At 51.5% G+C, this 27,874-nt stretch overlaps 2 protein-coding genes across 10 annotated transcripts in view; one reads left to right on the top strand and one right to left on the bottom strand.

Moving 5' to 3' along the window:
• The first annotated feature begins 61 nt into the window (after nucleotides 1–61).
• Nucleotides 62–20,886, top strand: Map4k1 (mitogen-activated protein kinase kinase kinase kinase 1). 9 transcript variants are annotated; one of them, XM_004859055.3, is made up of 31 exons: nucleotides 949–1,198; nucleotides 1,370–1,427; nucleotides 1,533–1,623; nucleotides 2,438–2,502; nucleotides 4,981–5,036; nucleotides 5,126–5,173; nucleotides 5,335–5,377; nucleotides 5,451–5,523; nucleotides 6,446–6,577; nucleotides 6,928–6,990; nucleotides 7,076–7,157; nucleotides 7,667–7,783; nucleotides 8,014–8,092; nucleotides 8,263–8,321; nucleotides 8,401–8,444; nucleotides 8,525–8,569; nucleotides 9,474–9,516; nucleotides 9,850–10,012; nucleotides 10,089–10,171; nucleotides 10,919–11,003; nucleotides 12,085–12,161; nucleotides 12,251–12,311; nucleotides 13,790–13,898; nucleotides 13,989–14,047; nucleotides 14,246–14,349; nucleotides 14,757–14,931; nucleotides 15,210–15,272; nucleotides 15,936–16,025; nucleotides 16,101–16,171; nucleotides 17,020–17,075; nucleotides 20,709–20,886. In XM_004859055.3, exons 1-31 carry the CDS (start codon nucleotides 1,100–1,102, stop codon nucleotides 20,776–20,778), a joined length of 2,463 nt encoding a protein of 820 aa, XP_004859112.2. In that variant the 5' UTR covers nucleotides 949–1,099; the 3' UTR covers nucleotides 20,779–20,886. The 9 variants fall into 9 exon arrangements, with proteins under 9 accessions (XP_012933023.1, XP_004859112.2, XP_021095486.1 ...); XM_013077570.3 differs by having other exon boundaries at nucleotides 1,079–1,198; nucleotides 5,007–5,036; XM_013077569.3 differs by lacking the exons at nucleotides 1,370–1,427; nucleotides 1,533–1,623 and adding an exon at nucleotides 62–750 and having other exon boundaries at nucleotides 1,079–1,198.
• A 77-nt stretch (nucleotides 20,887–20,963) lies between these two features.
• Nucleotides 20,964–27,874, bottom strand: part of Ryr1 (ryanodine receptor 1) — a 116,264-nt gene continuing 109,353 nt past the window's right edge. The window contains exons 100-109 of the mRNA XM_087190853.1: nucleotides 27,641–27,683; nucleotides 26,000–26,130; nucleotides 25,845–25,905; nucleotides 25,342–25,488; nucleotides 24,812–24,946; nucleotides 22,404–22,560; nucleotides 21,931–21,995; nucleotides 21,744–21,844; nucleotides 21,449–21,500; nucleotides 20,964–21,202 (exon numbers count right to left, since the gene is read on the bottom strand). Of these exons, the coding sequence (XP_087046979.1) occupies nucleotides 21,107–21,202; nucleotides 21,449–21,500; nucleotides 21,744–21,844; nucleotides 21,931–21,995; nucleotides 22,404–22,560; nucleotides 24,812–24,946; nucleotides 25,342–25,488; nucleotides 25,845–25,905; nucleotides 26,000–26,130; nucleotides 27,641–27,683 (988 nt within the window). The 3' untranslated portion in view covers nucleotides 20,964–21,106. The remainder of the gene's footprint in view (nucleotides 21,203–21,448; nucleotides 21,501–21,743; nucleotides 21,845–21,930; nucleotides 21,996–22,403; nucleotides 22,561–24,811; nucleotides 24,947–25,341; nucleotides 25,489–25,844; nucleotides 25,906–25,999; nucleotides 26,131–27,640; nucleotides 27,684–27,874) is intronic.

Below are 27,874 nucleotides of genomic sequence, written 5' to 3'. Positions count from 1 at the left end.
GCCCAAGCTGGATCAACTGTGAGAAAAAGCTTAGAATACCGCAATGCGCAGGCGCCATCTCGGGGCTGGGTTGGCGAATCCCTCCTTGTAGTCTGAGGTGCGCGCGTGCACGTTCCGTTCCGTCTCCCTGGAGAGTTGGTGCGTGTGCGCGCGTCGTGTGGCGCGTGGTTGTGAACGCCTAGCCGTTCGGGAACGCACGTGGTAGCACACACTTTGGTACACGACTGAGTCCCAAGAGAAGCGCTCTGTGCGATCCTCCTGGCTTCAGGCCTGAGCTCCTGACGCAGGACCCAGGATGCTCACCTCTGCAGTTTCAAGTCGTTAGGCCTTGGTTGTCACCCCCCATCCTAGTTCCTGGAGTAGGAGCCGATAAAAATACTGCGTTCTGTGGTGAAGGAAGAGGGGGGAGGTGAGGGGCTTCTGGCTGCCGCCGGGTCGCTCCCTAATGAGGCTGAGAGCGAGCGCTCCATGTGTGCCTCCACGAGTTATTTGTACACAGATGTTCTACACTGCAGACCTGCATGCACAGGCATGTGCCCCGTGCGTGGAGATGTGTGCTCAGAATACATCTGCACGTGTGCACAGGGGGAGCGCATGACCACCGCACACGCACCGCAGCAGGCATGTAGGAGCTAACACCTAAGTGCATGTATGTGTCCCGGTGAGCAGATATGTGTACTACATCCCTGTGCAGACCTGCAACCTGTGGGTTGTAGCCTCTCTCAGGCACCCAGCAGAGGTTCAGCTAAGGTTTGTAGCCCCGCCCAGAACGGGGGAGAGGTGCTGGGGAAACCCTCCCCCTTTACAACTAGGATCGTTTGCATCTCATTTACATCCAGCACTGGGTTTTAGGGGTGGAGAGGGGTCCCATGGGTCCCAAAGCAAACAGCCTACCGAAGACTCTCAGAGCCCAGGGGACAGGGGGTGGAGCCCGTTGCATAGCCCTGCAGCTGGGGCAGGAAGCGGAGGGGGGCGGGGGAGGCCACAGCCCGCAGAAGCAAGGCGGGCTCAGGGCTTGTGGGGAGGGAAGGAGGTGCCAAAGCTCCAGCCCTGAGGCCCTGCTGGCCCCTGGGCGCAGGCCCAGCTCCTGCTTCCAGGGATGGACCTCGTGGATCCTGACATCTTTAATAGGGACCCTCGGGACCACTATGACCTGATACAGCGACTGGGTGGAGGCACCTATGGGGAAGTCTTCAAGGTGAGAAGTCCTTCCGTCTCCGTCTCCATCACCCTCAGACCAGTGACCTTTAGAGTGAGGCCTAAGAAGGGAGCGGGTGCCAGAGGGTCCTAATCTTTAGCTTGGCTCAGGGATGCTGACAAAGGCCTCAGGCAAATGGAGCCCGCCTGATGCCAACTTCCCCTTTATAAGGCTCGAGACAAGGTGTCCCGGGACGTGGTGGCACTGAAGATGGTGAAGATGGAGCCTGGTGAGAGAGCGAACCCGGGAACTCCTACACCTCCACCTCCTGGGACCCGGGGAGCCTCTCTCCCATAGCTCCCTGCCACCTTTTCTCTTCTGCCCCTCCTTGCAGACGATGATGTCTCTACCCTTCAGAAGGAAATCCTCATTTTGAAAACTTGCCGGCATGCCAACATCGTGGCCTACCATGGCAGCTACCTCTGGTGAACAGCCCCAGCCCACCCCCACCTCCCGAAGGATGAAGCCCAGCCCCCAGCTCAGAACCCTCCTCTCTGACTGGGCACTCCTAGCCTGATCCCCAGTCTTGAACTTTCATTTTTGACCCTGACACTCTATCCTGACCTCCAGCCTTGGACCTCCACTTTTTTTGGACCCCCCCCCTTAACTGGAGTACCCCATCCTGATCTTCAGTCCAATTTCCCACTCTTTTGACCACAGCACCCCATAATCTAATCCCCAATCTAGAACTCCCATTTTTGACTCAGGGTCTACCAAACTGACCTTCATAGTCATCAAGTCTGAAATTAGCTTTGCTAGTACCAATCTCTCACCCTTCTGTCCTTTGGGTTCTTTCATTTCACTAAGCTCCTTTAATATGAACTCCTAAATTCTCTGATCCCCAGAGTAATTTCCCAGATGCCCCAGTAATGACCTCATTCCCTAGACCTAGCACCCTGAGGCCCTCTGTCCCATCCAGATGCTGAAACATGTGAGATCTCCACTGTCCCCTGGGTTAGCCTGGGATGGCAGAGGGGTGCCCTGGATTTGGCGCCCATAGACCTATGTTTAAATCAAGTTGCCCCTTAATATACATTTCCTGGCTGAGGCTCAACATCTTCCGCTGTAAATGGGAATGGAACAGTCTCATTCTGGTGGGCGAGGGGGGATAGAGATGAGAGCTAGTACATTAGACTAGAACAGGCTAGAACAAGACAGTGATCCGGGGCTGTCAGATAGATAATAACTTATTGCTCTGCTGTTATTATTATGATCATTATTCCTCTTGGACCACTGTAGGCTGCAGAAGCTCTGGATCTGCATGGAATTCTGCAGGGCTGGTTCTCTCCAGGACATCTACCAAGGTCAGAGGACAGACAGGGGACTCAGCCCCCCTCACTCCTCAAACCCACCCTGCCTGTTGCTCTGTGTCTGTGTCTCTGAAACTGGTCTTCTTGGTCCACATCTCACCCAGAGAGCCCCTCTCTGGGCCTGGACCATGGTGGGGACCTCACAGTGACCCTGCCCTAGGCCCTGCCCTTCAGCACCTGCCAGTCCATCCTGGTGTTCTGCATGCAGTGACCCACTCTGTCTCCCCCTCTCTGTCTCGTTGACAAGATTTATTTGTGTGTTTCTGCATTTTCTGGGGCAGAGTAGGTACCCAAACTTTTGTCAAATGTGTGGCTGAATTTCTGATTCTCTCCTTCAGCCTGCCTTTCAGTCTAGGGGAATTGGGGGGGGGGGGGCTCTGGTCATCTCTTTGAATTTCTGTGTTTTTCTTTTGTTTTTTTCTTTTTGGCAGTGCTGGAGATTGAATCCAGGGCTGTCACACTGAGCTACATCTCCAGCCCTTATTTTTTGTTTTTGTTTTTGCTTTTTTGAGACAGTGTCTCACTATGTAGTTCAGGCTGGCCTTGAACTCACTATCTCATTATGTAGCCCAGGCTGGCTTTGAATTCACAGCAATCCTCCTGCCTCAGCCTCCCGAGTGCTGGGATTACAGGCATGTGCTACCATGTCTGGCTTTTAAATTTTATTATTATTTTTTTCTGGGCCCAGGGATCAAACTCAGGACCTTCCACTTTCCAGGCAGGCGCAGTGCCACTGAGCTAAATTCCTTGCCCTCTTATTTTTTGTTTTGAGACAGGGCCTTGCTAAATTGCTCAGGTGAAACTCAAATTTGAGATCTTCCTGCCTCAGCATCCCAGATTATAGGCATGTGCCACTGTGCCCTGCTCCTTTCTATTTTTTATTTTGAGACAGGATTTCTTTAAATCCCTGAGTTGCCCCCCAGAATGCTGGATGGGAGGCATGGGCCATTATACTCAGGCCCTCTTTGAATCTCTGATACTCGCTTCAGTCTTCAGGCATCTCCTCGACTGCCTCTAGCCTAGTCCAAGACCTCAAGTGTCAGGAGGAAGGGCTTCATTAAGAAGCTCTCAGGCGGGGCTGGGGATTTAGCTCAGTGGTACTGTGCCTGCCTTGCAAGGACAAGGTCCTGAGTTTGATCCGCAGTACGGGGTGGGGGGTTGGGGGGAGTTCTCAGGGCGGGTGGGTGTGGGTGTGGCTTAGGGGTAGCATACTTGCCTAGCATGTTCCAGGCCCCAGGTTCCATGCCCAGTGCTGCAAGCAAACAAATGCAGGCGGGAAACTGAGGCCCTCAGAAAGGAAGTGACTCGCCCAGCCAGTCTGTGAGACTGGTCTCTGGGTACCGTGCTCTCTGTGGTTCTCTCTCCACCCCTCCGAGTCTCTTCTTGTCTCTGAATACACCTGTCTTCCCACACTTTGGTCTATGCCCATCTCTCTTTCTCCATCCCTATCTTGTTCAGCTCTGTTCCCTGTTGCTTGTCATTCTGTCTCTGTCTTTCCTCATTAGCAGGCACCGCCCTCTCCTATCCAGGGGCCTCCCACCACCAGGTCCCCAGCCGAGCCCCAGCCCAGCCCCAGCCCAAGCCCACCTTGCTGGCCGGCCCCTCCTCCCACACTTTCCTCCCTCCACCTCCTGCCGCCCACCCCTTCACTTGCTGTTCCTCGTCTCCCTACCAGTGGGAGCCTTCATGTCCTCAGATCTTACTTTCCCCTCCTCCTTCTCTTCCTTTGTCTTCTTTTGCAGTACCGGGAGTGTTGAATCCTGGATCTTTGCACTGAGCTATATCCCTAGGCTTTTTAATTTTATATTTGGAGACAGGGTCTCGCTAAGCTGCTAATTGCCCGGGTGCAACTCAAACTTGTGATCCTCCTGCTTCAGCCTCCTGAGTACTGAGATTACAGGCGGGTGTCACCAGGCCCCAGCCTCTGTCAGCTTCTTAAAGTAGCCTTACTGACCCTCTGATGTAAAATGTCATAACCCTTCCCACACATATTTCCTGTTGTCTTTTCTTGCTCTTTTTCTTATTACTTATTAGCATCTTGCTTTCTTTTTCATTTTTTGTGGTGCTGGGGATGGAACCCAAGGCCTGGTATACATTCTATAGACAAGTGCTCTACCACAGAGCCGCACCCCAGCCCTACACTTGGAGGAGTATTTCACTCGCTTATCTTGCTCACTGTCTGTCTCCTCTCGAATGTCTCTCCAGGAGGGCAGGAATGTATCTCTTGTTCACAGCTGTGTCCCCCGTGCCTGCCACACAGTGGACAATGCAGTAGTTGTCTCTGAGTGCCTGTCTCCTTCTGGCTTGTCGCCCTGCCCGGCCACCTCTCTCAGTCACCAACATCCCTCATCTCCTGCCCACTTGTCCCATGGGGTCCCCTCCCCTCTGGGCCCCTCTCAGCTGGTATGGGTGGGCCCAGCTTCCTGGGCGCCGCCCAATCTTGGCCTGGCCTGGCTGGGCTGACCTTTGCAGTGACTGGCTCCCTGTCTGAGCTCCAGATTAGTTATGTCTGCCGGGAAGTGCTCCAGGTGAGGAGAGGCCTGGGGGCCTTGGAGGGGTGGGAGGGCTCTTCTCCCTCCTGCGGGCCTCATGGCATCCTCGCCATGCTTCTCCCCAGGGACTGGCCTACCTGCACTCCCAGAAGAAGATTCACCGGGACATCAAGGTGTGCCAGGACTGTGGGTACCATCAGAAGCGGGGTTGGCCTGAAGCCCGGGAGGTGGGGATGGCATTTGGGGGAGCTCAGGGCTGTTTGAGCTGTGGGGTGGGGCAGCATTGGCCTGGGCAGGGATCTCTGACAGCCCCTGTCCCTCCTCTCCTCCCCAGGGAGCCAACATCCTTATCAATGACGCTGGGGAGGTCAAGCTGGGTGAGTGCAGCTGGTGGGAGGTGACTGGGCCTGCGCAGGGATGGAGATGCTGTATCACTCCCTTTGTCTCCAGCTGACTTCGGCATCTCGGCTCAGATTGGGGCGACGCTGGCTCGACGCCTCTCTTTCATTGGGACCCCCTACTGGTGAGGGGGACTGGTGGGGTGGGGGGCAGCTAGGGATGGGCTGGGGGGCAGCGGCTTTTTCAACCCTGGCTCCCTGGGAATGTCCGTCCCCCCCACCCCCACCCCCTGGTGCTGGGGATCGAACTTGGGTCCTTGCACTTGCGAAGCAGGCAGCAGAACCACTGAGCTAAATCCCCGGCCCAATTTTCCTTTATGGAACACCTGAATGAATTTTTTTTTTTGTACTGGGTATTGAACTCGGGTCCTTGCGCTTGTGCTTGCGAGGCATGTGGGGGAACCATGCTCCCTGGGAATGTTGTCCCCTGCCTCTGTCTTTGGTTCACTTTGACTCTATCTGGTCTCTCTGAGCCCCATTCTGCCTTTTTTTCTCAGTGTTTGTATTGGATTTTTTTTTTTTTCTGGTACCGGGCATTGAACTCAGGTCCTTGCGCAGCAGGCGCCGAAACCACGGAGCTAAATCCCCGGCCCCTATTTGTTTTTATCTTGATCTGTCTCTCCCTATCTGTCTTCTCTCAGCCTGTGGCCCTCTCTTGCCTCTTTCTTTCTATCTCTCTCTGACAGATCTTATTATTTTTTCCTAGTAGTGGGGACTGAACTTGGGGCTTTCACACTGAGCTACATCTCTAGCCTTTTTATTTTATTTTTATGTTTTATTTTTTGAGACAGGGTCTTGCTAAGCCACTAAGTTGCCCAGGCTGGGTTTGAACTTTTGATCCTCTTGGCTGAGGCTTGCAGAGCACTGGGATTACAGGCGTGTGCCACCATGCCTGGCACTTTGCATCCATCTTTATTTCTGTGTTCCTTCCCATCTGGCTCTCTCCAACTCCAACTCCATCTCCTCTTACCCCATTCCCCGTCTGCCTCCTCTCTGTCCTCCCTCTCCCTGTGTCACCTCTGGCTCTCTGAGGGTCTCTGTCCCCAGGATGGCTCCAGAAGTGGCTGCAGTGGCCCTAAAGGGAGGATATAATGAGCTGTGTGACATCTGGTCCCTGGGCATCACAGCCATCGAACTGGCCGAGCTACAGCCACCACTCTTTGATGTGCACCCTCTCAGGTAGGCACGTGTGACATTGGGCCCAGGGACCCTGCCCAGCCCTGGCCTTGAAGATGCCACACAGCTTCCCTACAGGCGACCTCCCTGTGTCGTGCCCCCCCCCCCCCCCCCGCAAGCCGCATAGCAGTCTTGGCTGTAGCCTTCCATACCAGGAAGCCCCAGCTCAGGAACCCCATCTTGAGCCTCCTGCTGTGTGGCCACCGCTCCAGAGCGTGATAAGTGGTTTCCCTTAGAAGTGGCCTCCCAGCACTTTGCGAGACCCAAACCTGCTCCCGTTTGTCCTTCACTGCTGTCTGCTGACCCCAGTGCTACGGGGAACTGGACTCCATGTTCTTCCCCTGCTGTTCTAGAGTTCTTTTCCTAATGACCAAGAGTGGCTACCAGCCTCCCCGGCTGAAGGAAAAGAGCAAATGGTAAGGGGGTGACAGGGGAGAGAGGGTCTGACCTTCGAGAAGGTCTCTGCTCCCCTCAACCCAGAACCTGCCTCTTCCTCCCCAGGTCAGCTGCCTTCCACAACTTTGTCAAAGTCACCCTCACTAAGAGCCCCAAGAAACGACCTGGTGCCACCAAGATGCTCAGTGTAAACCTTCCTTCCTTGAGGAGTCCCCCAGTTCTCAGCCCAAGACCCAACTTCTAGGGCCCTCTGTGATTCCCTACAACACTGATAATTTAGTTCCCCAGAACTCCTGGGCCCCCTTTAAAGACCCTGTCTCAGGTTTCCCAGGATGTTCCCCAAACCTCCACATTGTACCCCAGACCTTTCTGGATCCCTGAGTTAGTTACTAGAACTTGCAAATTCCTCAGGGCCTCAAGACCTATCCCAGAGAATCCTCTCCAATTCCAAGGAAACCCCTAGTCCCTTCTAGGACATCTCTGGAATTCTCCAAGCCCCCTTCAGAGAATCCTAAATTCTTCTAATCCCTTAGAACTTGTCAGAATTCCCTAGCTTCCTGAGTTCCCTAGGTTCCCTGCCTTCTCCTTCAGCTGGACCTACTACCTCCACTGGACTCCCTGAGACAGGTTCTCAAGCCCCTGTCCCTGCCCTGCCTCGGGCCTTCTGTCATCTGACCCCACCCCCACCCCCTCCAGCATCAGCTGGTGTCCCAGCCTGGGCTGAACAGAGGCCTAATCCTGGATCTTCTTGACACACTGAGGAACCCCAGGAAGGGGCCCCCTGTTGGTGAGAGTGAAGATGAGGAACCCGAGGTAAGGGCCTTGGCTGACCAGAGGGCAGGAACCTCCAGGTTTTTGCTCAAGCTGTGTCTCCCCACCCAGGCCCCAGGAACGCCTTCCCAAAGCTGCTCTAAGACACAAGCAGGTGGAGGCAGGGAAGCTCCAGAGGGTTCTGGGAGAGAGGAGGCTCAAGGCTGGGCCCACAGGGCAGAGGGGGGCTACCTGGGGGCCATGAGCCCTGATGCTGCTGCCCCTCTACCCAGCCACCCCCTGCCATCCCTCGGCGGATCAGATCCACCCACCGGGCCAGCTCACTGGGGATCCCAGATGCAGACTGCTGTCGTGAGTAGAGATTCCTACAGTTTAGGGCACCTGACCCTGTAAGAGATCCTCTTCCCTTTCTCAGCCACCAGATCCGTAAGATCTTGACTCCAAAGCTCCCAACTCTGTTTCCTCTTTCCCAATCCATGTCACTGCCCTCGGGTCACTGGGTTGTCACCCTCCCACTTCAGGGCGGCACATGGAGTTCCAGAGGCTCCAAGGAGTGGAGCCCAGACCCCCAGCCGACGTGGTGAGACTGATGCCTCCCTGCTCCCTGAGATGCCCTCCCCTTCCCCTGGGCCACCACTGACCCCTTCCCTATCCCACAGGTGTGCTTACAGCCCCCTGGAGACCTGAGGAGCAGCAGTCCCAGGTCAGGGACCCTAGGGGTGGGGATGAGGGCCCTGGGATGTGTGTGGGCGCCCCCTGAGGCTCCTGCCTGTCACTGCTCAGGAGCCACCTGTCAGAGTCTGATGACGACTACGATGACGTGGACATGTAAGAAGCCCAGCCCTTGCTCTACAGACTTTCAGCCCAGCACCCCCTTGACAGCCCTCCCACTTGCCTTCACCTTGTCTCCACCTGAGCCCAGCCTTCCCCTGCCTTTCTCCCATCTCTGATCCTTGAGGCCTGACCTCACTCTTAATGCGCTCCTCCCCTTCCTTCCTCCCCAACCCCTGGTCCCCAATCCCACCCACCCTGTACCCTTCACCTCCAACACCTGACACCCCACCTAATCCCAACTCTGGCCTCCACCTTTTTATACAACCTTTGATCCGACCCCCAGTTTCATTCCCCACCTGCCCTCAACCCCAGACCTGACTCCACTTCCCTCCAGAATGTCGTCCTGCTCCCACCCCAGATCTTCCCTTGCCTGTCTGCCTCTTTGCTGGTTCCTCAGTCACATTCCAGATGTTGCTCCAACCTCCAGACCCACCTCCGAACCTCAACTTCAGCCTCTCCCCAGACTGGCATCTTTTGTCATCTTCTTGCCCAACCCCAGAATGCACCTTGGCTCCTGGAAATGTTCCAAAGGCCAGACCTCCACTCCAACAGCCAGCTAGGCCACCATCTTTCCCCTGTCCCCTCCAAGGGACAGCCTCGAGGGCCCCTCTTCATTCATTCCCCGCGGATCATGTGTATTGATGTGGAGCAGGTGAAAAGTGAGAATGGCATCCTGGCATCCCAGAGATTAATTACCTGAGCGCCTGGGGGTGTGAAGACGCCAGCCCAGAGTTGCTGTTACTGTTGTCACCATGGCCACTTCTCCTGTGACCCCGGCCAGACCAAGTCAGCCCTTCCTCCCCAGCATCCCATCCCAGGCCTCAGACCCTGGCGACCCCATCTTTCCCTGTCCTTGTTCCCCACACCCCCACCTGCTTACCTGACCTTTGTGTTTCAGCCCCGCCCCTGCAGAGGAAACACCTCCCCCCCTGCCCCCCAAGGTAAGGCCCAGAGGCCAAAACCTGGCGCTGTCCAGGGTTGGGAGGCTGGTAGTCCCAGTTGATGGGTACACTGGGACCTGGATGTGACAGCCCTCAGCAGGGGTAGCATTACTGGGAGTCCTCTGCGGTGTCCAGTATTAACCCTTTGGTTCCTGAGTGTGCTGATATTGGGGGTGGGGTGTTGGGCAGGCTGAAGGGGAGGAAGGACATTGTGGGGTGGGCCAGCCAGGGCTAGCTTGTAGTTCTGTGGGAGGCAAGGACTGGGGTACAAAGGGTGCCCTCTCTCTGAGATCACCTGATATATTTCCCCACACTCCTTCCCTGTCTCCAAAGCCCAAGTTCCGGTCTCCCTCAGATGACGGGCCTGGAGGGCTGGGGGATGAAGGACAGCTGAGCCCTGGGGTGCTGGTCCGGTGTGCCAGTGGACCTCCCCCACGGACCCCTCGTCCCGGGCCTCCTCCAGTCACCCGCAGCCCCCATCTCACTGCCCACTCAGGTAGCAGGAGGGGTTGGGGTGGAGGCTGGGCCAGGGTGAGGCGTCTTGGGGCTGATCTTACCCCAACCCCTCTCAGAGCCCTCACTCTGGAACCCAGCTTCCCGGGAGCCTGACCAGCCCCCACTGCTGCCCCCTAAGAAAGAAAAGATGAAGCGGAAGGTGAGGGCCAGCTGTCACCTTGGGGTGGGGCCAACCATCCCCGGGGGTGGGGCAGGGGTCGGGATATCTGGCTTTGCGTGGTGTAAATCCTTACCAGAGAGCTGGGGAATTAGCTCAGTGGTTCCGGCGCGTAGCCTACCTCGTAAGTGCAAGGTCCTGAATTCTATCCCCAGTACCAAAAAACCCCCCAAAAACAAAGAAATCCTTACCAGATAGAAACACCATGCACCTTTCACAGATGGGGAATCAGGCACAGAGAGGTGACATAGTTTGCCCAAGGTTGTATATATATAGTCCTCCCACTGGGGATACATTTCGAGACCCCCAATGCATACCTGAAAGCATAAATGGTCAGTATCCAGCCACACATACACACACGTATATATGTGTACATATGTATATTTTCCCCTATACATACTTCCTATGATGAAGTTAAATTGATTTGTCACAGTAAGAGATTAACCATAGTAACAAATAATCAAATAGGATAATTAGAATAATGTACTGTAATAACAGTTATTTGAAACTTATGATTTTTCCATGTAATATTTTTGAATTGCCATTGACTATGGATAACTAAATCCACAGAAAGTAGAAAAAGGGACAAAGAGGGTGACTGTCTAACTTGGAGAGGCAGAGGCAGGATTTGAACCTGGGAACTCTTGCTCCAGAGTTTTAACTTCTGCACCTTCCTGTCCCCTGCCCTCTCTCTCTGGATCTGCTGCCCATCTCATGTGGCCAACGCAGGGATGCACCCTGCTTGTGAAGCTGTTCAATGGCTGCCCCCTCCGGATCCACAGCACAGCCGCCTGGACGCACCCCTCTACCAAGGGTGGGCCCGGGGGACCGGGAGGGCAAAAGGGGCTCGATGAGGTCTGGAGTGGCCCAGAATCTGGGGCAGAGCCTGTAGTAGGATTTGGGGATCCAAGAGAGTAAAAGGGAAGATGAGTTAGGGAGTAAAACCTCGGGAAATTAGAGTGTGGGGAGAGGGGTGTCCAAATACAACAGAACGGCTAGACTTTGGGGGACATGGTGGAGATGAATGGTTAATAGCTGGAGGTTAATGGTGGAGAGATTGGAGTCAGCATTTTGGGGTCAGAGGGTTAGGGATCAGGCCAGGCCTGCTGGTGCACACCTGTAATCCAGGCACTCAGGAGGCTGAGGCAAGAGGATTGCTGTGAGTTCCAGCCCAGCCTGAACTACATAGTGAGTGTCTGAAAAAAAAAAAAAAAAAAAGCTTTAGGGATCAGAATGTAGCAGAAAGGACAGAGTCTAGGGATCAAACACAGACAAAGTCAAGGAAATGTCAGTGCTAAAGGAGTAGCACGAGTTCAGAGGCTGCACTGCACATAAAAAGTTATACTTGGAGGTGTTTGAGTTTGAGTATCATTGTGAAGACAGGATTGACAGTTGGTCAGAACTGGGCAGAGAGAAGAACAGAAGTTAAAGGGCTATTTTTGGTGGCAGGTTCAAAGGTGGGGTGACTTCTGGAGAGATAAAGGGCCAGGATTTGTGGGGTGGTGACAGAAGAACCACCAGAACCTGCAAGTCACTGATAGGGGACACTAAGACACTAAGCATTTGTGGTCAAATTTGGGGAAACAGAGGCTGAGAGTATTAGTTTGGGCTGAGGGTTAGTGAATAAAGGGTCAAAACTGAGGGCCTGAGAGCCGGGTGTGTTGGCACAGGCCTGTAATCCCAGCACTCGGGAGGCTGAGGCCGGAGGATCACCGAGGGTTCAAGGCCAGCCTGGGCTACATAGTGAGTTCAGGGCCAGCCTGAACTACAAAGGGAGACCCTGCCTCAAAAACTGAGGGCCTGGGTGAGGATCACTGTTTGGGTTCAGCCAAGTGGGGATTAGAGGGAGTTTAGGATGAAGTGGTCCTAGTGTTCTCTTGTCTGTTCCCTGCCAGACCAGCACCTGCTCTTGGGGGCAGAGGAAGGCATTTTCATCCTGAACCGAAACGATCAGGAGGCCACTCTGGAGATGGTGAGGCGCTGAGCCTGGGCTGGGGCAGGGACCGGGTGGAGCTAGGTGTTTGTCGGGGTCACGTAACCCATCACCTCCATTTTCTGCAGCTCTTTCCTAGCCGGACAACCTGGGTGTACTCCATCAACAACGTCCTCATGTCTCTGTCAGGTCTGCCCAGGTTGGGGAAGAAGTGGGGTCTGGGTTTGGGCGATGAGTGAGCACAGCTTCACAACAACAGGCTTCCCCTTCACAAGCTGTAAATTCAAATCCCAGCCACCTTTACAGGGTGGGATGTAAGGCAAAGGACTTCCACTCTCTGAGCCTCAGTTTTCCTGTCTGTAAATTGGGGCTCACAATAGTCCTCACTGCTCAAATCAGACTTGAGGTGATTTCTATGATAAATTAGTCTTTAAATAACTTTGGTTTTCAGATGACCATCAGAACTCATTCCCACTTTGCTAAGATAGGGTGAGCAAATTACAGATTTAAAAATTTAGGGCTGAAAAAGCTCACTGGCAAAGCATTTGCCTACCATGCATGAGGTCCTAGGTTGCATCCCCAGCATGCAAAAAAAAAAAAGAGGTATGTCATTTTTAAAAAATGTTTTATGGGGCTGGGGATTTAGCTCAGTGATGCCACCACCTGCTTTGCAAGCACAAGGTCCTGAGTTCGATCCCCAGTACCCCCAAAAAAGTTTTATGTAAAAGGATTTCTAATTTTGAGGGACACACCAAGCCAAAGAAGAACTTCTAGGTGTTTTTTAATTTTTCTGTACTCAGGATTGAAACCAGGGTCTTTGGACTGAGCTGCATCCCTAGCCCCCCCCCCCCTTTAAATTTTGAGCTGGATCTTGCTAAGTTACTAAGTTACTCTGGCCAGGCTCCAATTTTTGATTCTCCTGCTTCAGCCTCCCACAGTGCTAGGATTACATGTGTGCGCTACCATGCCAATTCCCCCCCCCCCAGGTCTCAGTATGACTCTAGGTTGGCCCTGAACTCACTGTGTATCACAGGGTGGCCTCAAACTCACGGTCCTCTTGCCTCAGCCTCCTGAGTGGTGGGATCACAGGTGTGTGCCACTATGGCCGACCCCAAATAGGATTTATGAGCCAGTTAAATCTGTGATGACAACTTTAGGAGAAAATTGAGATATGGGGGTTTTTTTGGTACTGGAGATCGAACTCGGGACCTTGCGCTTGCAAGGCAGGCGGAGGAACCACTGAGCTAAATCCCGGCCCGAGATATGTTTTTTCTTAAACTTTTAATATGTGTAACTTCATCGGACTGGTTAAGTGTCCATAATTCCTTGTGTGGCTACCACCACTACGAGGGTAGGGAACATATTTATTTTGCGCACTATTGTTTACCAGGGTAGAGCAGGATGCCCGGTCTACCCTGGGCCTTTAGGATATTTGAGAGAGGGCTGGGGATTTAGCTCAGTGGTTCCGGTGCCTTGCCTCACAAGCACAAGGTCCCAAGTTTGATTCCCAGTACCAGAAAAAAAACCTAAATAAGATATTTGGGAGAGCGATGACTGAAGGAAGAGTGCTTGACATTCTCTGCCTTGGGAGTTTCCGAGATAGGGGAAGATGTGGTAACCAGTCCTGTAACTGCTTCCTACTTCCCCCACATGCGCACACACTGCAGGAAAGACCCCCCACCTGTATTCTCATAGCATCCTGGGTCTGCTGGAACGGAAGGAGACCAGAATGGGAAGCCCCATCGCTCACATTAGCCCCCACCGGCTACTGGCAAGGTACCAGCCTCAGTGGCAGCGAAGGCTCCTCGGACCACTCCTCACTCTACAGCCGCCCCACTGCCCACTCACACCTATTCTCTTCCTCAGAAAGAACATGGTCTCCACCAAGATCCAGGACACCAAGGGCTGCCGGGCGTGCTGCGTGGGTGAGAGCGAAGCTCCTGGGTGTGCCGCTGAGGCGGGGTGGGGCGGGGCCGGGGCTTGGGCAGCATCCACTGGAGAGGGTCGTGGAGTTTTAAGGCTGGTGTCCAGAGCCCAGGGAAAGAAGGGTGGCACTCTGGGCCTCTTGGAGAAGAAGCGGAAGAGAGGGCATTGACTCCATCCATCCTTGCCCACACCCGCAGCGGAGTGTTCGAGCTCCAGGGGCCCTTTCCTGTGCGGGGCATTGGAGACGTCGGTGGTTCTGCTCCAGTGGTACCAGCCCATGAACAAATTCCTGCTTGTCCGGGTAAGGGCTTTGGGGCAGGGAGCACTGGGGACTCGGGCATGCAGTGGCTTGGGCCCTCCACCCTTTGCGCTTGCCTGGAGTCCAGGAAGCCCAGCCTCTACCGAGGCCACGCCCACCGAGGCCCGCCCTCGTCGACCCCGCCCGCCCGCGGTCTGTTGGGAGTCTCACCTTCCTGAGGAGCCCCTGATCCTTAGGCTCCTCCCCTCACACCTAGGCCTGATTATTTCGCATGCCCTGAACCCCGTCCCCCCTAAGGTGGCACCACCTAAGTCCTCTGAGGCCTCTGACTTTCCTGAAATGTCTAGAAGTCACCTAAGACCGAGGGCCAGAAAGTGCTATTTTGGAAGTCCCAGGCCCGCTCGGGCCCGGGCCTCCCCTCTGAGCCCGCCCTCCCCGTGGGCCCGCAGCAGGTGCTGTTCCCGCTGCCCACGCCTCTGCCGGTGTTCGCGCTGCTGACCACGCCAGGCTCCGAGCTGCCGGCCGTGTGCATCGGCGTGAGCCCCGGGCGGCCAGCGAAGTCAGTGCTTTTCCACACCGTGCGCTTCGGCGCGCTGTCCTGCTGGCTGGGCGACATGAGCACGGGTGAGCCGGGCGGTCTCGCAGAGGGGCAGAGCTTGCCTTTTCGGGAGGGGTGGGTTCGAGCGGCCGGCGGGACTTTTGAGCCCATACTGAAAAGGGTGGAACACGGTGACATAGAGAATAGCCCTGAGTTTGATGACGGGGTGGGGCCTGGGTGGTGGGTGGGGTTAGCCTCCTTGCTTGGTGTTTGAGGGAGTGCCTAGCAGAGGCAGCCTTCTAGGGGCGCTGTGGGAAAGGGGAACCTGGCAGAGTCGCCCTTAATCAACCCCGCCTTCTCTCAGAGCACAAGGGAGCAGTGCAAGTGACCCAGGTAAAGGATGACATGGTGATGGTGTTGTTGGATGGTAAGAACCTTTCTTCCACTCACCCTCCCTGCCTCTCCTGCCTCTGAGAACCTGAGTCCCTTTAGCTGGGTGTGGTGGCAAACACCTGTACCCAGCGCTCTGGCAGGCTGAGACAGGAGGATCCCAAGTTCAAGCCCAGTCTGGGCAACTTAGCAATTTAGCGGGATCCAGCCTCAAACTTTTAAAAGGAGGAGAGCTGAGAAGGTAGCTCAGTTCAAAGGCTTTGTGTTTGTTAACCTCAATTGCCAGTACTAAAAAAAAAAAAAAGCCTGAGCCCCTCTAGGCCTTGCCCCACTACACCCAGCTCCCTTTTTTTTTTAGCTTTTCACACTGAATCCTTGCCCTGTCCCTTAGTGGCCCTCTAAATCCTGGTCACAGTTTTGTTTTGGTTTGGTTTTTGGTACTGGGAATCATACTTAGGACCGAGAGCTTGCCAGGCAGGCACTGTGCCACTGAGCTACATCCCCAGCCCAACTTAATTTTGGAGTCTAGTACTGTGAATTTATCGTAAATAGTTTTTGTTTCGTTTTGAGACAGGGTCTCACTATGTAGTTCAAGCTGGCCTCAAACTCACTGTGACCCTCCTGCCTCAGCCTCCAGGTGTGCACCACGACACCCGGCTTTAGTCACAGTTCTTAAGTCCCTTACTCTCTCCACTTCCAGGCTGTCTGAAACTGGTGACCCCAGAGGGAGCCCCAGTCCCGGGCCTTTGCACTCCAGAGATCCCCATGATGGAAGCGGTGGAGGCCGTGGGTAAGTGTGGGACTGGAGCCGGGTTGGACAGAGGCAGGAGTGACCTCCAGGTGATCGGCGCTGCTTTCTCTCCAGCTATGGTCGAGGGTCGGCTTCAGGCCTTCTGGAAGCATGGAGTGCAGGTGTGGGCTCCAGGCTCAGACAGGGTAAGCTCCTCCTCTCCAGACCCCCACGGTGTGCCTTCCACCTCAGTCATCACCTATGGTAGATGGGCATGGAGAACTCCTGAGCCGGAAGCTCTCTCCAACCACAGACAGGTCCCCTTCTCTGTCCCAGTGTCTCTTGAGTTCCAGTCTCAGCCTAGACCACTGTGTGACCTTGATCAAGGGACTTTGCTTTTCTTAGCCTCTGTTCTCCAACTGCAAAATAGGGATCACCATGGAGATAGATGGATGATTAAGGGACTTTAAATTCAGGCACCTGAATTGGAATCCAGCTGGGTAACCTTAGGCACGTGACCTGCCATTAAAAAATGGAGGAGAAAATGGGGTTTATCTCGTAGAATAGTGTGTCAGTCTCTGCCCTAACACTTTTATTTATTTATTTATTTATTTATTTTTTGGTACCACGGATTGAACTTGGGTCCTTGCGCTTGCGCAGCAGGTGGCGAAACCACTGAGCCAAATCCCTGGCCCCCTAACACTTTAATATTTAATTCAATCTTTATGATCACCTATCAGGTAGGTACTACAGTTTTACAGGTTATAATGTGAGACACAGTGAGGTTAAGTAACTCACCTGAGGTTACACTGCTGATGTGTGATATTGGAACAATTGATTATCTGGATCTAAGGCTAGATATTCAGACTTTTCCTTGTCCCGAAGGGAGCCACATTTTGGGGGGTTGCTTCTTTTTTTTTTTTTTTTCCTTTTTTTGGTACTGGGGATTGAACTCAGGACCTTGAGCTTGTGAGACAGGCACTGCACCACTGAGCTAAATCCCCAGCCCTGGGGGGTTGCTTCTTGACACTGACAGATACCCACTTTTCCACAGCTACTTCAGGAGCTGAGAGACCCCACCCTTACTTTCCGTCTGCTTGGCTCTCCCAGGTATGGTGTTGGGAGGGAGACAGAGGACCTGGGAGGGGCATCCTGAGGTGTCTGTGGTCATTATCTTTAGCTGTTCCCTGCCTCCATCTCTGTCCCCAAAGACTGTTCCCTGCACAGCAGCCAGAGGCATTTTCATTTTATATTTTAATTTTATTTATATTTTAAAATTTTTATTTATATTTTAGCATTAGTTACTTCATTAAATTTTGCAGTACTGGATATTGAACCTAGGGCCTTTCCACTGAGGTACATCCCCAGCCTTTTTTATTTTGTTTGTTTGTTTGGTACTGGGGATTGAACTCAGGATTTTGCACTTGTGAGGCAGGCAGGGTGCTACTAAGCTAAATCCTCACCCCGAGCCTTTTATATTTTGAGGCAGGGCCTTGATAAGTTGCTTGAACTTGACATCCTTTTTCCTCAGCCTCCCAGAGTGCTGAGATTATAGGCATGCTTCGCCAGTGTAATTTAAAATTTTTCTTAGTGTGTATTTGCAGCACATAATGAGTGCATCCATTGTAGGGAGTTGGTACATGTATGTAACACATCTTAATTCTTTTTATTTTATTTTATTTTTGGTACCGGGGATCGGACTCTTAATTCTTTTTAGATTCCATTTCCCTCCCCTTTCTTCCCTTCCCTCCATCTCTTAGTCCTCTTCTCATTTGTAAGAGACCTATCTCATTTTTTCCTATATTTTGGGTTTCTTGTATAAGAGAAACTACAATTTTTTTTTTTTTTGGTACCGGGGATCGAACTTGGGTCCTTGCGCTTGCACAGCAGGCAGTGAAACCACTGAGCTAAATCCCCGGCGAAACTACAGTATTGAAACTTATGTGACTGATTTCACTTAACATTAAGGTCTCAAGGTACATCCATATTCCTACAAATGATGCAAATTTATCTTTATAGCAGAGTAGTACTCCACTGTGTATAAACATCACATTTTCTTTATCCATTCATCTGTTGATTTAGCCATTAGAAACTGTGCTGCTATAAACATGGGTATGTATATATCACTGTAATGTGACGACTTTAACTCTTTGGGGAAATACCTAGAAAGGGAATTGCTGAGTCAAATGGAATTTCTATTTTCACTTTCATGAAGAATCTCTATACTGATTTCTATAATGGTTGTACTAATTTACATTTTCACCAACAATGTAGAAGAGTTCTTTTATCCCCCACAGCCTCTCAAACATTAGCTGTTATTTGATTTCTTGATAATAGCCATTCTTTCTGGAGTAAAATGGAATCTCAATGTTGTTTTAATTTGCTTTTCTCTGTGGCCAGTGATGTTGAACATTTTTTCATGTATTGGCCATTTGTAATTCTTCTGAGACGTGTCTGTTCATTTCAGTTGCCCATTTTTGATTGGGTCTTTTATTTTGGGGGAGTCTAGTTTTTTTTAGTTCTTTTTACTAGGTATTAGTCCTCAGTCCAAGGTACACCTGGTAAAAAAAATTTTCATTCTGGGGATTGTCTGTTCACTCTGTTGTTTGTTTCTTTTGCTGTGCACGAGCTTTTTATTTTTAATTTTTAGAAGTTTTTTTTTTTGGTACCATGCATTGAACTCGGGACCTTGTCCTTGCAAGGCAGGTGCCAGGACCACTGAGCTAAATCCCCGGCCCTGGAAGCTTTTTAATTTGATATACTGTAATCTCATTTGTTGATTCTTGATGTTTGAAGTTGTTTTTTTTTTTTTTGGTACCAGGGCTCGAACTCGGGACCTTGCGCTTTCGAGGCAGGTGCTGGAACCACTGAGCTAAATCCCTGGCCCAATTCTTGGTGTTATTTCTTGTGCAATTGTTTCTATTCAGAAAGCCCTTGCCTACGGCTATATCTTCAAGAGTTTTACCTATTTTAATCTTTCAGCAGGTTGTGTTTCTATTTTAATATTTAGATCTTTGATTTTTATTTTTAATTTTATTATATTTATTTGAGACACAGCCTCACTACATAGTTCAGGCTGGTGTGGAACTCACTATGTAGCCCAGGCTGGCCTCAAACTCATAGTGATCTTCCTGCCTCAGCCTCCTCAGTTCTGGGATTATAGGGGTGTACCACCACACTCAGCCCATTTTTATTTTAGTTTAATATGTAGTGAAAGATCTGGCTTAATTTTTAATTTTTTTTCTTTTTGTACTGGGGATCAAACTTGGGACCTTAGGCTTGCGAGGCAGGCAGTGGAACCACTGAGCTAAATCCCCGGCCCTTAATTTCTTATTTTGATATAATTTTAGACTCAGATTTCAAAAATAATACAAAAATTTTTGTGTCCCCTTCATCTGGATTCCCCACATGTTAACCTTTTATTTTGGTGGCTTTTGAACTCAGGGCCTTGAACCTGTTGAGGAGGTGTGGTGCTGTGTCCTTCACGGTGTGTCATTTCAGGGGCATCTGATGTCAGTTTGATCTCTTGATTAAGGGGCAGACAACCAGTCCCCTCCAAAGCTCTCCCTTTGTAATAACAAGTATTTCTGGGGAAAATTTCGTTGAGACTATGTAAATATACTTTCTCATCAGATTTTTATTTTTTTAAACCCTACTGATGATTTTTTGTTTGAATCTATCATATTAGAATCAATTATGTTACCAAATGATCTTGATCTTTCTCCCCTTTGTGGCACTGAGGGTGGAACCCACACTCTCACATGCTAAGCATTCACTTTATAAATGTTGATTCTCTACTTCAGTCCTTCCTTCTGCATGTATTAGTGAGCATTCTGCTGTTAGGAAGACCTAGCCTTTTTCACCATTTACTTTTTTTCTTTTTTTGCAGTACTGGGGATTGATGGATTGATTGATTTTTGAGACAAAACCTGTCTGAGTTGCTACATTGCCCAGGCTGGGATCAAACTTGAGATCCTCCTGCCTGAACCTCCTAAAATGCTAGAATTAGAGGTGTGCACCTCCATACCTGCCACCTATTTCAGCATCATTACGTGGATTTCTATTTCATTCTATGGGTTGTAATTTATGACCCTCAATATTTATTTTGAGGCACAAATAGTCTTTGATTTAGCCAGTGGGAACCTTTTTAAAGATCTCATATGTTAGTGATGGTGAACCTTTTAGATCTTTCAGCGATACAAACAGCCTGCTGTGGTGTATGTGCCATAGTAGGGTCACCACCACTGTCCTGTGTCCTTCTGATATCCAGAGAGGTCTTTTTAAAATCCAAAGCTGATCACTCTCACTGCTTTAAATCCCTCTATGTCCTCAAGAAAACGCTCAATGCCAGCCACAGCCTACAAGGCCATGGCACCTCTGGCCAAGCCCCAGCCTCTCTCCACCTCAGAGCCTCTGCACAGTCTGTTCTCTCTGCCCAGAACACCCTTCCCCGCTCTTCCCCCGAGTCCCGTCCTGAGCCTCCTTCAGGCACCATCATGCATCCTTCGGAGGAGCCCTGGCTGTCCTCCTGGGCTGGGTTTCCTTGCCATGCCCCCATCTGCTTTGCACTTATGTAACTCATTGGTCTGTGTTGGTCTCCCTCCAACTATGAGCTCCCTAGGGGCAGGGACTGTGCTCATCATTATGGCCCAGCATTGGGCTGGCAGAGTCTCTGCTATTTTGTGAATGAATGAACAAATGCATGAACGAATGAACAAATGACCTGACTTCTCCCTTCCCCAGGCCTGTAGTGGTGGAGACACGACCAGCAGATGATCCCACTGCACCCAGCAACCTCTATATCCAGGAATGAGTCCTCAGGGGGGTGTCAGGAACCAGACCGTACACCCTCTCTCCAACAGACACACTAGTGGCCATGTCATGTCCCAGTCTTCCAATAAACATGATGTTAGCCTCTGCTGCCATCTTGTCTTTTTGGGGGAAGGCGGAATTTCTGGATGCCCACTCTTACAAAATTTCAGCAATCCAACACAGTGATGGCAGGGGTGCAGCACAGACTTTATTTCTCTGGTACGAGGTTACCTCTCCCTCAGCTGCCTTGGGGAGAGGGGTTTGGGGGCTCAAGGACTTGCAGTGAGAATAAGGCGCTTGAGGTGGGGGTGGAGGGCCAGCTGGGAGTCTCAGCTTAGCTGGTCCTCATACTGCTTGCGGAAACAGTCACCAGCTGGGAAGAAATCCCAACATCTCTCTTGGTACATCTTCCAGACATACGACTCCTAGATTGGGAGATAAGAATCCACTGGTCACATCTTCAAATGCTTGATATTGATTCCGGCTTTCTACTGCCACCTGCTGATTAGCCTTATATTAAAACTTCCACCGGGCCAGGGATTTAGCTCAGTGGTGCCACTGCCTACCTCGAAAGCACAAGGTCCTAAGTTCGATCCCTGGTACCGAAAAACAAACAAAACAAAAAAACCCTTCCACGACCCTGTCCATATCCTTTATTAACACCCTCTTACCTGACCCGTGTGTTCTGTCTCATCTTTGTTTATCAAATACATTAGGAAGAACCTAAGGGAGACAGGGTAGATCCATCCTTACTTTCTGTTTTCATTTGTTTGTGGTAGTACTGGGGATAAAACTCAGGGCCATCGCTACATGTGAGCCACAGCCCCAACCCCGACCCTTACCTTCTGATTGGCTGCCTGGGACCCCACTCACACGCATACCACACCCTTTCCCTAAGTAGCCCTCTGCCCTGGTTGGTAGAGGCCACAACCCATCCTCCTGATTGGCCAGCAGCCCTGTGCTCACATATAATTGGCCAGGTTGTGCTCCTCTAGCGTGTGGGTTTCAAATCCATGAGGTGTCGTATCAAAATAGTCACTGCCTATGCCGCAGATGAAGCACTTGGTCTGTAGGTAGTGAAAGACATATAGTCAGGCTCGTTTGACCCCCAGCATGCCAGAATCCCTCCGGGTCACCCTGACACCATACGCACCTCCATATCTTCCTTCACTTGTTCTTGTTGATCTCGGAGCTCACCAAAAGCGTCGATAATCAGACCTGAAAGTGGCAGGATGCAGATCAGTACCCAGCTCCAACCCACTTCAGACTCTTGTTCCTGGCTACCCACCTCTGGGCCTGGCCTTCCATCCCCATCTCCCCAGTCTTACCCTGCTTCCTAAGAATAAAACTAGGGGTTTATTGGGCACTTACTATGAGACATTTAAAGGTATGAGTTGTAATTCTCATGACAACCTTATGAGGTTAGTACCATGAACTCCCCCATTTTGCAGATGGAGAAACTGAGGCCCAGAGAGGCCATTTGGCTGAGGTAGGTCTCACAGTAGGGGGAGGTAGAGCTGGGATAGGAATCCAGTGAACTGGACCCTGGGCCTGCTTTCTTAGCTGTGGACCTAACTCCTGCCTCTGGGCACTGAGCACCACGCCACCCATGACGCCTGCGCTGACCCTGGATGATGGCCAGCAGGATGACAATGACAAAGAAGAAGAAGGTGATGTCAAAGACCACTCGGTAGAGCTCATATTCATCGCCTGCTGGGTCCTCAATCTCATCCCCAATGCCTCCACCGGCTCGGACACCCACATACATGTGGAACAGGTAACACTGGGGAGAAGGAGCACATTGATCACTTATTCCAGCATTCAGCAGTCACGAATCCAACATGGGTCCTGTGCTACACAAGGCTGGGGACACACCAGTGAGGGGGCAGCTGGGGCCGTGCCTGTCAGGGATCGAAGATACAGCATCAGCAGTGAGAGCCCAGAGATGGCCCTGAGCGGGACAGGAAGGCACAGGCAGAGGGGTCAGGGCTGGGATGGGCAGGCCTGGAGTGATCAGCGCAGGAAGCTTTGAGAGCCAGCCCAGTGAGGTATTTGACCCACCCCAGCAATCTGTGATCGTTGAGGCTTCCTGGAAGAGGCTGGGTGTTCGAACTGGAACTCAAAGGAGGTGTTAGGTGAATGGGTGGAGGGAGGCAGTGTTCCAGGCAGAGAAAACCACATGTGTTACATCATCACCAGGGAGGAAAGAATAAATCTTGCAGACAGGGGATGCAGCTCAGTGATAGAGGGTACTGAGGTTAGTGTGTGCGAGGCCCTAGGTTTTGATACCACATACCACAAAAAGAAAAAAGAAAAAATTGCTCCTGTGAGGAACTGAAAGAGGTTTGGTGAGGCTGAAAAATGGAGCTACTCTGAGCAGGGAGAGATGAAGCAGGGTCTGGTTCCATAGGTTCTGCAAGCTCCATCCCCAGGAATGGTCAGAGAGGGCTTCCTGTAGGAGGCAGCATTTAAGGTGGAAGGTGAGGTCCCGTGAAGGGAGGTGTGTGCCTGTTAGGCCCCAGTGCCAGCAGAGACAGCTCAGGTACAAAGGCCAGAATCAGAAGGAGACACGTGGTTGCAGAGAAACTGAAAGAGGATCAGGCAGCCAGAAAGCAAAAAGCAAGAGGGATTGTGGTTAGATTTAGAAAGGTTAGCCTCTCAAGTAGGGTCAGCTCCAGCCTGGTTTTGTAAGCCATGGCAATGATTCAGTGTCATCTACTGGGTGTAGGGGGAGGCACAAGAAGGTGCTGAGCAGAGGAGGGGGCATGGCACAGGCCACCTGGCACCTGGGAAAGGCTTCACACTGCTTTTTCTGTGTCCCCAGCAAGGACACGAGCCCCGTTGTCTTGGGGATGAGCTAGGGCTGGGGACTGATGGGAACAAGGCTGTGGGCAGCAGGGCCAGGCCTGGCAGGCTTCAAATGTCAGGCTGAGGGGCTGGACTCTGTCCTGAAGCAGGGACCCATGGAGCTAGGTCACAGGTCCCCTTCTGAGATTCACTTCCTGAAATGACTCCTTCATTTGTGGCCTCTGCTTTCAGTAAGGTGAAGTCAGAGTTGGGATCACCATTGTTAGGAGAGAGGAAGAAATATACACAAGGGTTGCATGCTGGCTTTTTTTGTTTGTTTTGGTACTTTTCATTTAGCTACACCCCTACTAGCCCTTAGTTTTATTTAGAGACAGGGTCTTGCTAAATTGCCCAGGCTGGGTTTGAACTTGTAATCTTCCTGCTTCATCCTTCCAGAATCTTTGAATTATAGGCCTGTGCCACCACACTTGGCCCACTGAAACTTTTTAAATTACAAGTAATGTAATTAACACTTAAATAAGTCTTAATACCTGCCAGGCACTATTCTAAGACTTTTTTTTTTTTTTGGTGGTAGTGATGGGGATCAAACCCAGGGCCTTATGCACGCTAAGTACATGCTTTACTAGTGAGCTACACCCCAATTCCCATTCTAAGACTTAAATCTTCAATGGCCAGGGAGTACCTTTTAGTTCTACAAACAACCTTGTGAAGTAGGCACTGTTTATTTATTTTTGTGGTGCTGAGGATTGAACCCTGGGCTTAATGAATGCTTAGGCAAGCACTCTACCACTGAGCTACATTCTCAGCCCAATAATGTGTAGTTTTAGCAGCTTAAATAATACTGGAACAATAGCTAACATTGAGGGAGCACTTATATGTGCCTGGCACTGTTCAGTGTAGCTTAGATGACCCAGCTCAGTGAGCCCTCATGACAAGGCAATGAAATACGTATACTCTTTTTTTGTCTTATTGTTTGGGGGATACTGGGGATTAAACCCAGGGCTTTAACACTGAGCTACATGACCAGTTTTTCCTATTGTTGCTGTTGTTTTGAGACAAGGTCTGGTTAAATTACCCAGCTGGACTTGAACTTGTGATCCTCTCACCTCAGAGTCACTAGGATTACGGGCAAGTGCCACCATGCTCTCCTGGCTAGGTGTTACCACTATTAACTCCTTTTACAGATGGGAAAAGAAAGCCCAGTGAGCTCTAGTGGAGGGGCTCACCGTCATCATGTCGTCACACTTCATGTCCGGCTCATCCTCATCTTCGCTCTTGTTGTAGAACTTGCGGAAGAAGTTGAAGGCCACCACAGTGTACAGGTAGACCACCACCGCCAGGAGGCCCACGGTCATCACCAGCTGTGAGCAGGCAGGGTGCGTCAGCTCTGGTTTTGTTTTGGTTTTTGTTGTTGTTGTTGATACTGGAGATTGAATGTGGGACCTTCGCCCTGAGCCATATTTCCAGCCCGTTTTAAATATTTTATTTTGAGACAGGGTCTTGCTAAGTCACCAGGCTGCCCAGGCTGGACCTGAATTGCCATCTTCCTGCCGCAGCCTCCTAGAATGCTGGGATTACAGGTGTGCAATACCAAGCCCAGCTCCCTTCCCAGTCCTTACCCCACTCAGCCCACAGGGCCCTTGCTCTGTCCTCACTGCCCACAACACCCTGGCACAGCCCCCTGGCCTTGCCCCTCTTCATCCCAGCTGCTTGGTGCCAGATTACCACACCCATCTCTGCCAGGTCCCCTGCACACCTGCTTCCCATTGTGGGTAACAGACGAGAGGATGGTGCGAAGCGTCTTGACGCCCATGGCAATGTCCAGGAGGTGGGCAGCGAAGAAGAAGTTGTTGTAGTGTCCCAGGAGAGACATCACCATGTACCAGCCCAGGTACAGGAAAGACTGTGGGCACACAGGGGCCAGGATCAGAGACACATGGGGACACCCCTGGAGCTCCTGGGGGCTGCCAACTCTGATTGGGCAGTCTGTGGTGGATGGGGAGCACCCTGGGGGGAATGGGGAGCACTTTGAGGGGAGCTGGGGAGCCTAGAAGCAACTAGCCTGGGAATCCAGCAGCACCCTGAGGTGTCAAAGGATGTCCTGGGGACTAGGAACCTCAGGAGTGAGAAGGTGCTCTAGGGTCCCAGGTACACAGGGGCTCAGGAGTCACTCTTCGGTCAGGGACCCCTGGGGATGGAGCCTCAACTCCCAAGGCACCACCCTACTGAGTCCCTCCCCACCTACAGGCCCCTCCTCACATTGTCTGTGAAAATGACTCCGAACTTCCAGATTTGGTACTTGACATCTATGGACATGAGCCTGTATGGGGGAAGGGGAGACAGTGCAATGCTGAGGGCCACACCTGGCCACCTCCCCTGCCTGCCCCAGGCCTGGGGACTGTCCCCCGGCTCACCAGGTCAGCAGCCCTGGTGGAGGGTTAGGCTTGCGCTCGTTGTGCGCTGTGATCTCCAGGGTGGCCAGATCCATGCCCAGCAGCTCTGCAATCCGCTCCCGCCCGAAGATGTCCCCATGTTTGTCCAGGACCTGCCCATCCGGGAGAGTGTCAGGCCGGAAAACATGGCTGGCCTTGGGGGATGTCATGGCCTGCTTTGGGGTTCTGGGGACACTCTGAACTTTGTGTGAGAAGTTGGGGCACATTTTGCGGGGGAGAAAAGGTAGCTTTTTCTTCAGATCCTCAGGCAGAGGGTCCAAAAATGATAAAGATCCAACTGATTCAGTAGCTCATATTAATTGGGGTAATTTATTATTTTAGGTAGGTAGGCAAGGAAGCCTATATAATTGGGCCCCCTGTCATATATAAACTTATATCCTCCTCTTCATTCCCACCCGCTCTGTTCTATTTTTGATTTTGGTTTTTTGGTATCAGAGATCAAACTCAGGACCTTGCCCTTTTGAGGCAGGCAGCAGAACCACTGAGCTAAATCCCCGGCCCAAAACATAATGCAAATTTTTCTTTTTCTTTTTTTTTTTGGTACTGGGGATCAAACTCAGGACCTTGCACTTGCAAGGCAGACGGTGGAATCACTGAGCTAAATCCCTGGCCCCTGCCCACTCTGTTCTAATGACATCTGTCTCCTTGAAGTTCCTCAAACATATCAGGCATACCACTGCCTCAGGGCCTTTGCACCCCCATAACACATTCTTTTCTCAGATTTCCACCTGGCTTACTCCCTCATCTCCTTATTTTTCCTGACTCTTCTGCAGAAAGTAGCAACCTTCTCTGACTACAGGCACATTTCCTTACTCTCTTTACTGCTTCATTTTTTCCCCTACAGCCCCTATGACCACCTGCATGCTATAAATGTATTCATTATCTGTCTTTCCAACCTGAGTAGCAGAATCACTGTTTTGTTTACTGCCAGATCCCAGGTTCCTGAAATGCTTCCTGGCACACAGTAAATACACAATATTTGAATAAATAAGTTTATTTTATATTGAGTGATGGCCCCAGCCAATACTTAGCTAGTGTTTTCCTCCAGGTGTCCCAATTCTGCTTATATATTAGGTCAAATAATTCTTCTAACAACCCTGTGGGGTTGGCCCTCTTATTGCCCTACTTTAAAAATGAAGGAAACTGAGGCACAGAAAGACTGACAAGCTACGAGTGGAAAAGCAAGCAATCCTTAACTGTGTGCTTAAAATAGTGTCCTCACATATTCCCTCACAATCACTATTTATTTATTAGGCCTTTTTATTTTTTGAGACAGGGTCTTACTAAGTCACTAAATTGCCCAGGCTGGGCTCAAACTTACAACCCTCCTGCCTCAGCCTCCCAGAATCCCAGGATTATAGGCATGCAACCCCCGCCCCCAAGCTACAACCACTATTGTGTGAGTGTTCATCTTGGGCTAGGCATTCTGTTCTGTGTTATATGTGTCATCTCCCTCAAGAGGGAAAGTGATTATAAGAGAGAGAGGCAGCACCTCTGGCCTAAGGACACACACAAAGCAAGGGCTTGACCAGGCTGAGATGGCCTGATGGCAGCAGGGAACCCAGCCCAGACAGCTCTGCCCTCTCTCCACCCACGTCTTACCTTCCGCTTGACAAACTTGTCCCAGTAGTTTCTGGGGAAGGACCTGCCAAGAGAGAGCCTCTGTGAGATGTTAGGGCAGGAGGGGAGGAACACAGCCAGGACAGGGTGGCTTGAAATTCCAGTGCTTTCTCCTTTTCTTTTCTCTCCCTTTCTCCTCCCTCCCTGCCTCCCTCCTTCGCTCCCTTCCTTCCTTCTGTGCTTGGGATTGAATTCAGGACTTACACATTTGAGGCA

This window comes from Heterocephalus glaber, unplaced genomic scaffold, assembly GCF_053883595.1.
Source record: "Heterocephalus glaber isolate CG9 unplaced genomic scaffold, H.glaber_assembly_v1.0 deba00001561, whole genome shotgun sequence".
Classification (NCBI taxonomy): Eukaryota; Metazoa; Chordata; class Mammalia; order Rodentia; family Bathyergidae; genus Heterocephalus; species Heterocephalus glaber.
The sequence above is the reverse complement of the archived record's forward strand: the minus strand, read 5'-3'. Positions and strand labels throughout refer to the sequence as shown.